This window comes from Hyla sarda, chromosome 7, assembly GCF_029499605.1.
Source record: "Hyla sarda isolate aHylSar1 chromosome 7, aHylSar1.hap1, whole genome shotgun sequence".
Classification (NCBI taxonomy): domain Eukaryota; kingdom Metazoa; phylum Chordata; class Amphibia; order Anura; family Hylidae; genus Hyla; species Hyla sarda.
The window spans coordinates 111,482,823-111,499,964 of NC_079195.1; the positions used below are offsets into that span (position 1 = coordinate 111,482,823).

Sequence of the window (17,142 nt, forward strand, 5' to 3'; positions counted from 1 at the left end):
TGATCAGCATCCCTGAGCTAACCGGAAGTTAACTTCAGGACTTTTAGACGCCGCGATAAACTTTGATCGCAGCATCTATAGGGTTAATGCTGGACATTACCGTGATTGGTGGTGTTCGCTATCAGCCACAGGTCCCAGCTATGATGCGCGCTGCATAGTTCGGCACCTCTGTGATACCTACCGGCAGGGGTCCCGCTGGTGAGTATCTGATTAGGTATCGGGGACATTTGCATGAATACAAGTACTCTTGCAAATGTCCAGTATCGGTCCTGATACCATTATCGGTATCGGGACTTCACTAGTTGCTAAGGAACATAAACATTGCCTATTTTACAAAAAAATCCCCCAAACTGAATTTAAAGTTCAGGGGTGCAAGAGAGCTTCCTGCAACCTCTGTTGCCAGTAATAGGATTTTGCTATTCTTGTACGTCTTTACAAGTAGTATTTTAAAGGTGATCTAAAATTCAGGCTGCAGGTTTTCAGATGTCTGTGCTGAAAAGATTTGTCATGAGAATAAATTCTTTCATTAAGGTTCTGTTCTTATTTCTCTGTATTTTGACTGCTGACAACATTTGGTTATAAAATAGATTTGCGATCCACAGCCATTAGTCAGTCACTGCTCACAACTGTGTGACACTCTTCAGAGACCATCCATCTCCCCCAGTGAAACACAAAAACACAAATCATTTCTCTGATTTCTTGGAGTAATGTGACAAGAAATCATCTGTAGAAATAGTACAGAGGCAGGGATAGTAAGGGAAAATAAAGCCGCTGCTTGAAACTGTAAAGTGTTGTTGGCCCAGAGTACGGTTGGGTGGAAAATTTACATTGTGGATATGACCAAATATTAATGGTAACATCTACATGTTTTAAAAGGGTGAAATTGTTCCAGAAACATGAAATTAATGTCATATATTTGGAAAGTCTGCAACATGCCCTTAAAGCAGTACTCTGGTAGAAAACTATTTTCAACAAAAGTCCACTGGTGCCAAAAAGATAAACAGATTTGTAAATTACTTCTATTTAAAAATCTTAATCCTTTCAGTATTATCAGCTGTAGTATGCTCCAGAGGAAGTTGTGTAGTTAGTTATTTTCTGTCTGTCCACAGTACCTCTGTCTATGTCAGGAACTGTCCAGAGCAGGAGAAAATCCCCATAGCAAGCCTCTCCTGCTCTGAACAGTTCCTGAAACAGAAAGAAGTGTCAGCAGAGAGCACTGTGGTCAGGTAGAAAATAATTTATACAACTTCCTGTGGAGCATACAGTGGCTGATAAGTCCTGGAAGGATTAAGATTTTTATATAAAAGTAATTTACAAATGTGTTTAACTTTTTGGCATCAGTTGATATTAAAGAAAAAATAGTTTTCCACCGGAATACCCCTTCAACCCCTTAAGGACCCAGGGCGTATCTGTTTGCCCTGGCTCCCTGGTGCTTAAGCGCCCAGGACGTACATGGACGCCCGTGGGAATTTCGGTCCCCGACGCACGCTGAGCGGTGACCGGACCGGGATGACTGCTGATATCTATCAGCATGCATCCCGTGCAAATGCCCAGGGGGGTCCTGAGACTGCCCCATGTCGGCAAATCTGCGGCGACTCCGGGTCATGAGGGGGGTCAGGAGTATCCAAGCCACCCATGGTTCCCCCTAAAGGGATAGGAATGAGGTGGCAGGGGTGCCACCCCTCCTATCCCTGCAGATCGGGGGGGGGGGGGGGGATAAAGTTTGGTTCCCCCACTCTGCCCACCCACAGTAGTGCGGGCAGAACGGGGGAACCATCTGTGACTGTCCCCGGAGGTCCACTTACCCTCGGCGGCGATGATCACGTGCGGCTGGCTCCCTGGTGCGGCGTGCTGCAGACTAAGGAAGACTGTGAGTTGCCTAGCAACATCTGGAGGGCTACAGTTTGGAGAACCACTATACAGTGGTCCCTAAACTGTAAATCTCCAGATGTTGCAAAACTACAACTCTCAGCATGACCAGACAGCTGTTTGGGCATGCTGGGATTTGTTTGCTGTTTGGGTATGTTGGGAGGGCTACAGTTTGGAGATCACTGTGCGGTGGTTTCTTAACCATGGCCCTCTAAATCTTGCAAAACTACAACTCCCAGCATGCATGAAAGGCAAACGGATTTCTCGCAATGCTGGGAGTTGTGGTTGCATACCTCCAGCTGTTGCATAACTACCTCTCTTTCCAAGCATACCCTTTGGCGATCAGTACATGCTGGGAGTTGTAGTTTTGCAACAGTTGGAGGCACACTGGTTGGAAAATACTGAGTTAGATAACAAAACTTAACTGAATGTGTGCTAAACACTAAACCAGTGTGCCTCCAGCTGTTGTAAAAGTACAACTCCCAGCATGCACGGTCTGTCAGTGCATGTTGGGAGTTGTAATTTTGCAATAGCTGGAGGTTTGCCCCCCCCCCCCCCCCCCAGTTTACAGTGAGTTTCCTGCTTCAAGCTTGAGCTGCGGCAAATTTTCTGCCGCACTGCAAATTCCTAGCGGCAAACTCCCCGTAAACCCCCCCCCCCCTGCCAGTGTGAATGTACCCTTAAAACACTACACTAACACATTATAAAGGGTAAAACACTACATATACACCCCCTTACACTGCCCCCCCCCCAATAAAAATGTAAAAGGTATCGTGCGGCAGTGTTTCCAAAATGGAGCCTCCAGCTGTTGCAAAACAAGAGCTCCCAGCATTTCCGGACAGCCACTGACTGTCCAAGCATGCTGGGAGTTTAGCAAAAGCTGGAAGCACCCTGTTTGGGAATACCCTTATGTCCACCCCTATGCAATCCCTAATTTAGTCCTCATATTCGCATGGTGCTCTCTCACTTTGGAGCCCTGTCGTATTTCAAGGAAACAGTTTAGGGCCACATATGGGGTATTTCCGTACTCGTAAGAAATTGTGTTACAAATTTTGGGGGGCTTTTACCCCCTTATGAAAAGGAAAAGTTGGGGTCTACACCAGCCTGTTAGTGTGAAATAATAAGAGGTAAAAGGAAAAAATTACCCCCAAAATTTGTAAGGCAATTTCTCCTGAGTCCGGAAATACCCCATATATGGGCGTAAACTGCTCTGCGGACGCACAACAAGGCTCAGGAGTGAGAGTGCACTATGTACATCTGAGGCCTAAATTGGTGATTTGCACAGGGGTGGCTGATTTTACAGCGGTTCTGACATAAATGCAAAAAAAACAACACATGTGACCCCATTTTGGAAACTACACCCCTCACGGAGTGTGACAAGGGGTATAGTGAGCCTTAACACCCCACAGGTGTTTGACGAATTTTCGTTAAAGTTGGACGGGAAAACGAAAAAAAAAAAATTTTTTTACTAAAATGCTGGTGTTACCCTAAATTTTTCATTTTCACAAGTGAAAATAGGAAAAATAAAGCCCCCCAAAATTTGTAACCCCATTTCTTCTGAGCAAGAAAATACCCCATATGTGGATGTTAAATGCTCTGTCGGCGAACTACAATGCTCAGAAGAGAGGGAGCGCCATTGGGCTTTTGGTGAGAAAATTTGTCCGGAATTGAAGGCCACATGTGTTTACAAAGCCCCCATAGTGCCACAGTTTGAAAACTACACCTCTCACGGAATACTATAAGCGGTACAGTTAGCATTTACGCCCCACAGGTGTCTGACAGATTTTTGGAACAGTGGTCCGTGAAAATGAAAAATTTTATTTTTCATTTGCTCAGCCCACTGTTCCAAAGATCTGTCAAACACCAGTGGGGTGTAAATGCTTACTGCACCCCTTATTAAATTATGTGAGGGGTGTCAAAGGGTTAACACACTTTCTGAATTTCATTTTGAATACTTTGAGGGGTGCAGTTTTTATAATGGGGTCATTTATGGGGTATTTCTAATATGAAATCTGAACTTCAAATCTGAACTGGTCCCTGAAAAATTCCGATTTTGAAAATTTTGTTGAAAATTGGAAAATTGTTGCTGAACTTTGAAGCCCTCTGATGTCTTCCAGAAGTAAAAACATGTCAACTTTGATGAAAACATAAAGTATACATATTGTATATGTGAATCAATATATAATGTATTTAAGGTTTCCATTTTCCTTATAAGCAGAGTGTTTCAAAGCAAAAAAATTGCTACATTTTCAAATTTTTCATAACATTTTTTAATTTTTCACCAAGAAAGTATCAACGAAATTTTACCACTAACATATAAAGTAGAATGTCAAGAAAAAATAGTCTCTGAATCAGAATGAAAAGTAAAAGCATCCCAGAGTTATTAATGCTTAAAGTGACAGTAGCCAGATGTGCAAAAAATGGCCGGGTCCATAAGGTGAAAATGGGCTGGGTCCTTAAGGGGTTAAATCCTTGTGGATGATTTTATGTTGCATGTAAATGGGGTTTTGTATCACCCCACTCACTTGCCTTGCACCTGGAGCATACTGACTGCATCCTCATCAAAAATCCACAATCACACAACACATGAACATGGTCTTATACCAAATGTCAAATAAAAATGTCTCTAAAATTATAAAATTATGCATACCAATATTGTTAAAAAAGTTAGCATTTTATTTTTTTACAATAATATAAAAACTGTATAAATTGGGTATCGTTTTAATTGTATTGACCTACAGAATAAAGCATCAGATTTATCATAAAGTGCAGTGTAAAAACCAACCCCCCCCCCCCCCCAAATTGGCAAAATTGCAGTTTTCATATATATTTCTGGCCACAAATAATATTCTTTGCTGTAGATTTTATTGTAATATGAAATATGTTGTTACATGTTGTGACCTATTTCTGTACCTTTTACTGATAGATTGTATGCAGGGTCGGTGATATCTCCTTATTGATACTGCATTCCTCTCGCAATTCATCCATTTTTTATATTGTATGTAAATGTTTTTCATATATGTTTAATAAATTTGTTGTCGCTCAGACAAATTATTAGTGGCTCCGATTGGTTTTCTTTGTTTGTGATATATATATATATATATATATATATATATATATATATATGGAGTCCACATACTGATGCCCATATGTGTATTCTATTCCCCGTTTTCTTGTTGTCTGTTGTTTTTATATACCATAATTATCAGCGTATAACACGCACTGGCGTATAACACCCCCCCCCCCCCATTTTATCAGGGAAATTTAAGTAAAAAAAAAAAAAAGTTAAATAAATGACTTAGACGAAATGCCACATCATGCCCCCAACTACGTTTTCTTCTGCACCTCAGTTTGGTCCTGTCCCCTCCAGTGCCACATCATTCCTTCCCTTTTTATCAGTCCCTGTGCCACATTTACCTCTCTCATCGCCACCCCCAATGTCTCATCATTTCATAGACCACCACTAGCCATACAGACATTAAGCCTTTAGTGCCTCCCCCCACCATAATTTCCCCCTGTCCTTTAGTGCATCCCCCCCACCCTGTCTCATCATTCCCCCCCCCCCATCATGTTCCTCCTATGCTATTCTTCCCCTCCCTCATCATTCCCCTCTTCCCAATGCTTTTTATAGTTTTTTTAAATTTTCCTTAAGTGACGTCTCTGATGCCGCGCAGAGAAGCCGGCAGAGGACGTCATTCATCTGCTTCACTGACCACACAGCCCGCAAGATCCCCCCGCCTGACCTGGCCTGCCGAAGCGCAGCCAGGTAAGGAAAATAAATGAAAAAAAAATGAAAAGCAGGGAAAAAGGGGAATGATAAGGGAGGTAAAGAAAAATTTAAAGCAGAGCGGGGAGGAGCCGCCGCTGGTCACTGATTTAAAGTGGCTGCGGCCGTGCTGCTAATACTTCACAAGCTGCTGCAGCCGCTTTAAATCAGTGACCAGATTTATAATATAATTTAAAGGCTTTTTGCCTTTAAATTATATTATAAAAGTGCGTGTTATACGCCGATAAATATGGTGTGTGTGTGTGTGTGTATATATATATATATATATTTTTTTTCCTTTAACCTTATATTTTTTCTGTAGGTCCATACGGTTACAAGGATACCCAATTTATGTAGGTTTTATTTTATGACTTAAAAAATATATATAACTAGATGCACCAAAATTAGTATGTTTAAAATTGTCATCTTCTGACCCATATAACTTTTTTAAATTTTTCTGCATATGGTGCTATATGAGGGCTAATTTTTTGCTTCATTTTATTGGTACCATTTTTGTTTAGATGGGAATTTTTGATCACTTTTTTTTTAGAGTGTACAAAATGACCAAAAATGTGCAATTTAGAATTTTGGAATTTTTTTTTTTACGTATACGCCATTGACATTGCATTTTATTTAACATTATATTTTTATAGTTCTGACATTTACGCACACGGCGATACCACATATGTTTGTATGTTTACATATTTTTATATGGAGTTTGGGGAAAAGGGGGGTCATTTAAACTTTTAGTATGGAAGGGGTTAATTTACATTTTTTTTGTTACTCTACTTATGGTCATTACATGCAATCTTTTGATTGCATACACTGTTCAATGCTATGCCATAGCATAGCATTGATCAGTGTTATCTGCGCTCTATTCCTTCAGCCTGCTGAGCCAGGCTGGAGCATCGCAAAAGAGATTGGACGGCGAGGAGGCAGGAAAGGGCCCTACTGCTGTCCTCTATGCTGATCGGGACACCGGGTTTTCACATCGGTGTTTCCAATCAGCTCTACAGAGCTGCCGGGAATGCTTTTTTTGTCTCATTTTAGACGCGGTGATCAACTTTGATCACTGCGTCTAAGGCGTTAATGCCGGGCATAACCGCGATCAATAATGTCTGGCATTAGACACGGCCTGCATTCTTAAGAGGTTAAAGGGGTACACTGCGAATAACCAAAATCACATAGAGATGAAACATCCATTTATTTATACCCTTAAAAACTCCCATAATATCCAAAAGACAAACGTTTTATTTATATATATATATATATATATATATATATATATATATATATAAAAGGTAGAAAAAAATAGTTTATTAAATAGTAAGGATGTCCCGATACCGATACTGGTATCGGGGCCGATACTAGTTATTTGCATGGTATCGGGGACTCTTTTAATGTCCCCGACACCATGCCCGATACCTGCTGCCACTCCACTGTCCCGTTCTTCCGTCCTCCGGGCCACATCATGTTGTCCTATGGAGGAGCATGTGACACACACGTCACTCCGCCTCCTCCCCTGCGCCCGGCGTAACAGGAGGAAGCAGAGTGACTTATATGTCACATGCTCCTCCATAGAACGACACGATGTGGCCCGGAGCATGGAAGAACGTGACAGTGGAGCGGCAGCACCCGACAGAGGAGGTGAGCTTCCTGCAAAGAGGGGAGCTTCTACTGTCTAAACGGGGGCCCTGCTGCTGCCGTCTAAACGGGGGCCCTGCTGCTGCCGTCTAAACGGGGGCCCTGCTGCTGCCGTCTAAACGGGGGCCCTGCTGCTGCCGTCTAAACGGGGGCCCTGCTGCTGCCGTCTAAACGGGGGCCCTGCTGCTGCCGTCTAAACGGGGGCCCTGCTGCTGCCGTCTAAACGGGGGCCCTGCTGCTGCCGTCTAAACGGGGGCCCTGCTGCTGCCGCTGTCTAAACGGGGGCCCTGCTGCTGCCGCTGTCTAAACGGGGGCCCTGCTGCTGCCGCTGTCTAAACGGGGGCCCTGCTGCTGCCGCTGTCTAAACGGGGGCCCTGCTGCTGCCGCTGTCTAAACGGGGGCCCTGCTGCTGCCGCTGTCTAAACGGGGGGCCTGCTGCTGCCGCTGTCTAAACGGGGGGCCTGCTGCTGCCGCTGTCTAAACGGGGGGCCTGCTGCTGCTGCTGTCTAAACGGGGGGCCTGCTGCTGCTGTCTAAACGGGGGGGCCCGCTGCTGCTGTCTAAACGGGGGGGCCCGCTGCTGCTGCTGTCTAAACGGGGGGCCCGCTGCTGCTGCTGTCTAAACGGGGGGCCCGCTGCTGCTGCTGTCTAAACGGGGGGCCCGCTGCTGCTGCTGTCTAAACGGGGGGCCCGCTGCTGCTGCTGTCTAAACGGGGGGCCCGCTGCTGTCTAAACGGGGGGCCCGCTGCTGTCTAAACGGGGGGCCCGCTGCTGTCTAAACGGGGGGCCCGCTGCTGTCTAAACGGGGGGCCCGCTGCTGTCTAAACGGGGGGCCCGCTGCTGTCTAAACGGGGGGCCCGCTGCTGTCTAAACGGGGGGCCCGCTGCTGCTGCTGTCTAAACGGGGGGCCAGCTGCTGCTGCTGTCTAAACGGGGGGCCCGCTGCTGCTGCTGTCTAAACGGGGGGCCCGCTGCTGCTGCTGTCTAAAGGGGGGCCCACTGTCTAAAGGGGGGCTGTGATCTACAGGGGGGCTGCTACTTATATCTACAGGGGGGCTGCTGTCTACAAGGGGGCTGCTGCTAATGTCTGCAGGGGGATACTACCTACTATTAAAGGCAATCTTACAGCAGAGTCACCTGCACTAACTTGAATTTATTTGTAGAGCGTGCAGGTGACCCGGTTTCTGCCGCTGCTCACCATGTGGTCATCGTTCTCGCCGCCAATGCAAATTCCCTTTTCTGCCCAATGGAGAAGAGAGAAATCTTTGCTCATACTACAACAGCCGCCTCCATTGTACACAACAAGGAACCACATATCATACGGTAAACAGCGCCAGAAACCGGGTCACCCTGGTGTCAGATTCCCTTTAAAATATAAGTACTTGGTATCGGCAAGTACTAGAATTAAAGTATCGGTACTCGTACTCTGTCTTAAAAAAATGGTATCGGGACATCCCTATTAAATAGGTTCTCCTATGATGAACATGTGTTTCCCCGTGTATCCTATAATATACAACGGTTTATCAGGGGATTATAAAAAACAAGTGAAAAATATATATGCGTACAGATTGAGGATGATGTTGCAAAGTAGCACAAAGAATTATTACATATAACAAAGATGATAGACATGTTGTATGCAAGCGACAGTAAGATATTAGTATAGCATAGATATGTACACAAAATTAAGCCTTCATTGAGTCACATAGAAGCAGACATATAGCTGGACAAATTGCTTTTAGCATCTTGTTAAAGTTGCCAGTCCCCCAGTTAATTATATACCAAAATAGGATATCAAAAGGTGTTGCACTGGTTGATGAGCACCTTCCTATAGATCAAACAGGCAGTATTCCTCTGTACATTTAAAGATGCCAAGTACAACCACATTTTCCATACGTGGGGGCAAAAAGATAGATAAGGACCACATAGGCTGACTTCAATTCCCAATATTCAAAAGACTGGGTGACCCAAAAAGTTTACACTGTCACCTGGACAGTGCAATGTTATGTATACCACGAGTCCAAGGCAGACTGTCGCTAGCAACAAATAAATCCCCAATCCGGCATTCACAAAGATAACATGTTTGGCAGCTGCCAATCCAAAAAGGGGTACACTGCCCCTGGACATTTCATCCCTTATCTAATAGATAGGAGATAAGATGTCTGCGGGGGTTTGGCCACTGGGACCCCCGCGATCTCCGGGACTGCACCCCTGCCTTCTGAACATTTGTGTAGCCGTAGTCATGAAATCATGCTATGCCCCCTCCATTCTTGTCTATGGGAGGGGGTGTGACCACGTGGATAGGGGATAAGATGTCCATGGGCGGAGTACCCCTTTAAGCAATAATTGTTTTGTTACCCTATTTATATAAACAAGATGTTTCTGGACTACATTGGAATGGTCCAGAATTAAATTGTATATATGTATAATTGTATTATAGTTTATTCCATTAATGGAGAAAGCAATATCTCTATATAGTTACATAGTCAGAACAGATGAAAAAAATAACGTGTCTTATTTAGTTAAACCAGGGAGGGGAGGAGATGAATGAAGGCAAGGTTTAATGAAAGAAATGTGAGCCTATATATTCATTAATGTTAATATGTTCTAAAAAAAATTCTCTCTCTGGTTTTAAAGCCCTCAACTGTTTTTGAGGTGGAGTGGATTGTTCCATAAATTTCCTGTTCTTATGGTAAAAAAGGCTTTTCACCCCTTATGCCCCCTTGACTTTTTTAGGGGTTTTACCTGGAGTAGTATTTTCCCATATTTTTTGTATCAAACCTGCCCTTGTTTTCTAGACTTTAAGCCATAAGAAACTATATTGTGTTAGCTATTACCATGGTTTTCATGGACAGTTACATTCCCAATCAGCTTAATTGTTAGAAATGACCACATGCAACATATGCAAGTAAAAAGAGAAAAGGGCGGTCTTGGAAGCGCTGCTCAAGGGTTGTCACAAAACAGACTCAGGCCAGCACAGGACAATAAATATTTTATTTGACAATACGGGCGACTCGTTTCGGCACATACAGCCTTCCTCAGGTCCAGTTTGACAGTATACTCCTCATAGTAGAGTGTGGGGATGCTGTGTGCATTTGGTTCTCGCATGGTCTGGTTCTTAGGAGCTGTGGATCAGATTGCCATCACCCTGACAGGTGAGTATATCACTTAGGTGTGGAGAAAGGTTCACACCAAGTTGATATACACTACAAGGGAGCGCCCCCTGTTCTTTATTTTTCATCTCTCCCAATATCGCCACATGCAACATAGCATCACTTCTTGTTGGGTCCACCACAAATTAGCCCATAAAACTATCCTACAGTAAATTTAGATATGTTCTCTACTTTGCAGTTTTAGCCGAACCCTGACCCCATTCAATATCTGGATAGTTAAAATCTCCCACAGCCTGCTTTATTTGTGTGTGCAGCTGACCATCTGACCAGAAAATGTTTTTTTTTTCCTGTGTTTACCCACAATCGTCCCTGTTCCTGACAATCAGCCACAATTGAATCTTTCACTCTGACTTTCATACAGCTTCTAACATACAGACTTACATCTTCTACTATATCTTGTGAAAACCTATCTCCTGTATAATAAATACGATGCTTTTAGTATTCTTGAAATTTATGGTTCCAGACAGTTCATCCTAGTTCAGAAGAATAAATAAACATTAATGCTTTGAGGATCTTTGTGCAATGCAGAAAAATCTAGAATTATTACATTTACGTTAAACTTTTGAGAATTCTATTTCTAATATCCATCTCTCATCTACAACTCATGTAAAGCTGTTTACGATGTTCCAACTTTATCCTTGCTAAGGCTTCTTTTACAACGCTGGTATGTCCTGGCAATACAGCGGCCATTGAAGAATCAGGAGAAAATAGCGGTAGAAAAATTAGTCTGTGCACCGTCTTTTTCTCCCGCTATAAACAATGGGTCAATGGGATCCATCGGGGCCCGTTGTTGTCCATTGTGCTCCGTCCCGATAACAGCCATTTAAGGCAAAGAATAAATTAAATTAAAAGAGAAAGCCTAATGGCCGTTTTTGGACGGAGCACATCGGCAGCGTGAAAGAAGCCTAACTGTGATACGAAAACTTTTGTAATCAAATTCCATTCTGGTTATACTTAAAGGGCATGCACACTTTTTGTAGTGTGTTTTTCTTTTATTAAAATGTTTGCTCACTTTTGGTTGTACAGCCTCTATGGTGTGCAATGTGAGCTCTATTTTTTCCTCTTTACTTGTTCACAGCGTATATGATTCCACTGCAAACTGCCTTTTTTGTCCTCTCCTTCTCCAGATTGTGAGCTGTCCTCCAAGGTTTCTCTCCCATTATCCACTATCGTATCTTTCTCAGTATCTTAACTTCCTTATTTTGAGAAGCAAATAAGTGTTAGGCAATTTTATAGTAAAGACTTTATAAAAAGTTTCTTCATTTTGCAATCCAGAAACAAGTCCATGTTAAATGTAATCTTTATTCATCTTACAACAGAGCGAATGCAGAAGCACAGTCTTCAGTAAAGCACAACTCAAGAGAAGAAGAGAATGTCAAACCGAAGGAGGCAGAGGCCCAAGTGGACAGCAGTGACCAGTTTGTGGAGTCAAGTGATGAAGATCAACAACCAGATGGGAAGAAAAAGAAGCAACGTGTTGGATTTAGGGATCGGAAGGTATGTGTAATGTAATAGCCTATACAGAGTTATGTTTTTTTCCTTAAAGTATTTTTGCTCCATCACTTTCTAACTGAATTTTTTTTTGTGAATTATACTAATGCTAAAATCTCTCCTATTTCCATGTGTATTGAACTAGAAATTAAGGGTTGTATAGTTAAAGGGGTACTCAGCTGAAACCTTTTTTTAAAATTTTTATTTTTATTTTTTTTAAAACAACTGGTGCCAGAAAGTTAAGCAGATTTGTAAATTACTTCTATTTAATAACCTTAATCCTTTCAGTACTTATCAGATGCTATATCTTCACAGGAAGTTCTTTTCTTTTTGAATTTCCTTTCTGTCTGACCACAGAACACAAAATTCAAAAAGAAAAAAACTTCCTGCGGAACATTCAGCAGCTGATAAGTACTGGAAGGATTAAGATTTTTAAATAGAAGTAATTTATAAATCTGTTTAATTTTCTGGCACCAGTTGACAGAAAAAAAAATGTTTTCCAAAGAAGTACCCCTTTAAACAACTGTCTAGTACTTAAAGGGGTGCTCCGCTCCTAGATAGGGGATAAGATGTCTGATCGTGGGGTTCCAGCCGCTGGGGACCCTTGAGAACTCTGCTGCGGCACCCCAGACATCCTGTGCACGGAGTGAACTACACTCTGTGCTGGTTGAATGCCTATGCGGGTTGGAGGCTTGTGACGTCATGGTCACGGCCCGCTCGTGATGTCATGGCCGCGCCCCGTCAATGCAAGTCTATGGGAGGGAGCGTGACGACTGTCATGCCCCCTCGCATAGACTTGCATTGACGGGGCGCGGCCATGAAGTCTCGCGCCTCCGATGCTGCACCTGATGCTCTATACGATCGCCGGGTGCAGCAGGTAGGTCACAGGGATAAGACATCTTATCCCCTATCCTTTTGGATGAGGGATAAGATGTCTAGGGGAGGAGTATCCCTTTAATTCAGACTTGCCTGGAGATCTGGTTCCAAAAACTTTCCTCCTTTACTTTGGAAGCACATACAGTATGTATTGTGGCTGGCATGGCTACCAGTTACACCCAATGTTTTAGACTACCCTTTGCACACATTAACATTCTATATTCATTAGTAGTCTAAGAATGTCCTCCCAGTGTCTCATCTTTTGATGTCCGCACAGCGTGTTGACTTTGGCTGTATTTACACGGCATTCCAATGTGGTCGTCTGAGCTATACGTTGGGGAATTCTGACTTTGACATGTACCTATGCTGGCATCCATCAGAGTCCTAATGTATGTAAATAAAAGTAAACAGCTCTTTGTGGGAGGTCCTTTTCCAGAAGACCTGCTGTAGAATCCCTAGTACAGACCACAGCTGCCGTGATGCACCTAATACAACTTACCGCAATTGCTGGACCTACAGATAACAGGAGCTAGGTTCTCTAGGACCATCACTTGTCATTCTCCATAAAGAAAGCTTACCACGACCCCATATATACACCCACACATCAACATTATGGCAGAAAAGTTACTTTGCACTGGATAATTGCTTTAAAGAAGAAGTATCATGGAAAAGTTTTAGATCGCGGGGGGTCCGAGCACTGTCCACCCCCCCCCCCCCCCCGGTTCCCCGATTTCCTGTTTGGAGCTCCGGCTCTCCTTCACAGTGGCATTTCACGACCCCCGCCCCAAGTGGGGGCCAGCACACCTCCTCTATATAGCTTTACTGGAGAGCCGAAGATTGCCGAACGGCTCTCCCATAGATAGATTCGTATACGGGATACGTTTTCTTCCATGATACTTTTCCTTTGAAATAAATGTCCTTTCATATGTTTTAATTGTGTAGTAGACAGAAATGTTATGTAGGAATTTAGGAGCAGTCATCCATTTAATCCCAATACAGTGACTCAGCGGGTATTCTAGTGTGCTCTTAAAATGTAATGTTGAATGATGGTGTTGCAAAATGAGTGTGCCAATCCTTTTTTATAGCCATATTACCGTATTTTGTTCTAGTAGGCCAGCTCTAGAGGTATAAGATGTATTGTCTGATTCTTAAAAGAGTATAAATGGCTCTGTGCACTCTCTTGCTGCATTACATAAACATGGTGTCCTCAGAATGGAGATTTAGCATACAAGCCTGATTGTTTATGCTCGCCGCTTTCTTTTAGATTGTAAGTCTAGTAATGTAAACAGAAGAGAATATTCCTGATAAATCTTGGGCTGAAATTACATTCCAAGAAAAGTACCTGCTTTTATATTTTACTTCAGAGCTCTTTCACTTGTTCAAGGTTTATTGCATTATATTTTATGCATTGTATTTGCTATTCAGCATATATTCAGTTTGTGTATTGATTTTCAATGAGAGAATTTAATATGCATAATTAAAGTTTTCAGGTTTCTTGCTGTGTGTAGTGTACTGCATCTAATAAAATTTTACCAAAAAACTGTAAAAAGAGAAAAAGAAAATAGACTGTATACTAAGCAGTTTTTGCAAAATATGTCAACCTTTACTTCTAGAAGGAAATATTGTTAGAGGGCACTCTTTCCGGCAAAGCATTGTTACATGCCTCTTGTTATGTATCGTAGCTTATGTAATATGTAAGGCTTTGTTCTCACTATTACTGATTTTATATTGAAAAATAGATTTTTATTTGTCTTCTCAGCTGCATAAAAGCTCTTGACTAAGGCTTGTAAAACTATTTTATAGTTTATATAGATTTTGTTTCAGCTTAAAGGAGAAGTCTCATGGTAATTGTTTTCCCTATAATGCCTGGGCTGCCTGAAAACAAGACTTGCCTGCCTCCACTCCCTCGCTGCGTCCTGGTATTAGGGCTGCACAATATGGGGAAAATGTGCGATTGCGATTATGGGCCTAAATATTACGATTTCGATATGCGATGCGATATAATAAATAAATGCGGAAATCCCCTCATTTTATGTCCAATCGCCTCAATTTCACATCTATCCACCTATTTTATGCCCACTGCCCATTTCACATCTCCCCATTTAATTTCTATCTTTCCCTGTCACACTCTCTCCCCATGGCCACATCTCACCCCCCCCTTTCACATTCCCCCCCCCCCCGTCATGGCTGGTGATAGGCTGAGGGACAGTGTGATGCATTGAGCTTAGGCAATCAGTACCCTGTAGTTACTGTTTATTATTTATTTATCTCACTGCATGTTTATTGTTGTATTTTCTGGCAGCCCAGGCTTTTATAGACTTCTCTTTTAAATGGGCACTCTCATAAAAAATTTTTTTGCTATTGCACTCCTTATGGTAAATAAAAAATCTTTCTAATATACTTTTTTTTTTTTAAAATGAAGTTTTCTATTTTTTATTTGTGTTTAAAATGCTGCCACTAGGTGTCTCCCTACTTGTCCAGAGCACATTTCCCCCCATCTCTTGCACAGACGTTGGACTCCTGCTGGCCTGGCAGAAGTCCAAAATCAGAAAATGCAGTCTGGAGGGCTGAGGGGGGGGGGGGGGGGGGAGATTGGGTTGTGTGCAGCCTTAACCAAACTCACACTAAACTGCTCTGGGCTGTGTGTAGCAGAGTGAGGGAGGAAGTTCTCCCCTGTATGGTTTCAGATGATGTCACGCCTGCTGGGTAACGCCCCTTCCCAGTCTGTGAATCTGACTGAGACTGAGCAGAAAATACAGAGCAATATCAAGGTAGAAAACTAACAAATACTAAAAATAAAGGCAGGGGTGGTTTATCATAATGGGGTCAGCGAACTGGGAGGAATATAAAATTTAACTAAAATTTAACCCGATCATGAGAGGTACTCTCTGATGTATAGTATCCTGTGCCTATTTGAAGCTACTGGATTTGAAGGTGTGGTCAATCCTTTAGTTTACATTGAACTGTTTAGCATAAAATCTGCAGCTTCAAGTCATGCAATCAAGTATGCACAGGATAATGTACCTATGAAGACACCCTTAGGAGGTCAAAATCTTACTCTGCTTGTGTTTGTGGATGGCACTCATGTTTCTTTGAGCGGATGTTGGTTAATATTGTGGGAACCATGAGATTCTGACTGTATTGTGTTTTAGCTATATTGCTTCCCTTTAGAATAAAGACCTATGTCCCAAGGGTTACTTTTTTCCCCCCAATTATTGCACTTAAAGGGGTATTCCGGGCATAAACAATTTATCCCCTATGTCTGATCGCGGGGGGCCCGCTGCTGAGACCCCCCCCCCCACGATCTCCCTGCAGCACCCGCTTTCTATGCGGGTGCTGAGTCTCCACTTTCGGAAACCTCAATTCGCGCCACGCCCCCCCCCGCGATCAGACATCTTATCCCCTATCATTTGGATAGGGGATAAAATGTTTTTGCCCGGAATACCCCTTTAAAGTTTTTGCATTCACTAGAGTAGAGTGATACAGGGAGTGTCAGATAAACTCAATTTGACAACTTTTGTTTTTAAAGTATTAACTAACATTGTTTTTGGTATTCCTGTTAAAATACAGATATAAAAAGTGGAACAAATACGCACGTGTACTGTGCTAAAACAGAACATGTGTCTAAGAATGTTACCATTGCCTATGTATTGCAATCAAAATAAAAAGAAATACATTTAAAATCAAGTGTGAATAAAGCAACTTAAAGCGTACTCGTCAGATCCAAAAACAAAAACAATTTTTTTTAAATATATCACTCAGTACCTAATCCTGACCATGTACATCTAATTTTTATGTGTCTAGCACCTTTATAAATTTTTTTATTTCACTTTTAGTTTAGCTCACTAGTCTGAATTCCTCTCAAAGGGAGGGGGCGTGGCCTCACTGTGCAGGTCTCCGCCCCCTCCCTCAGTATTCTGTCTGCTCACATCTCCCCTAGCATTAGCAAAACTACAATTCCCAGCTTGTCCTCACTGACAGTAGCGGGACACAAGCTGACAGTGGGAGGATTTTTCCTCCAGCTGTGAGCCCTGCACTCACAGCTGTCAATCAAGGAAGTGTGTCCATGACATAGGTGATGACGCATGGACACAGCAGGACTAGTATGTGTCCAAGCAGGCAGGGGGGGGGGCAGTTGTTTGACTGGCTTTTTCAGTATGAAATACAGAAAATGTTCTAATGAAACCCATTGCAAAACCTATTGGCTTTGCATGCTTTACAACATATCATTTGTGTGAACATATCCTATTTATTTGACTTATTCCAAAAGTGTCCCCTTTACACGTGGTCAGTATTTGTATTGTTTGGGCAAACATATAATTTTTTTT

At 42.7% G+C, this 17,142-nt stretch overlaps 1 protein-coding gene across 2 annotated transcripts in view; it reads left to right on the forward strand.

Moving 5' to 3' along the window:
* MICU1 (mitochondrial calcium uptake 1) overlaps nt 1–17,142 on the forward strand; it is a 276,130-nt gene that overhangs the window by 64,028 nt on the left and 194,960 nt on the right. For both annotated transcript variants that reach the window (XM_056530455.1, XM_056530456.1), the window contains exon 3: nt 11,767–11,944. In XM_056530455.1, the coding sequence (XP_056386430.1) occupies nt 11,767–11,944 (178 nt within the window). The remainder of the gene's footprint in view (nt 1–11,766; nt 11,945–17,142) is intronic.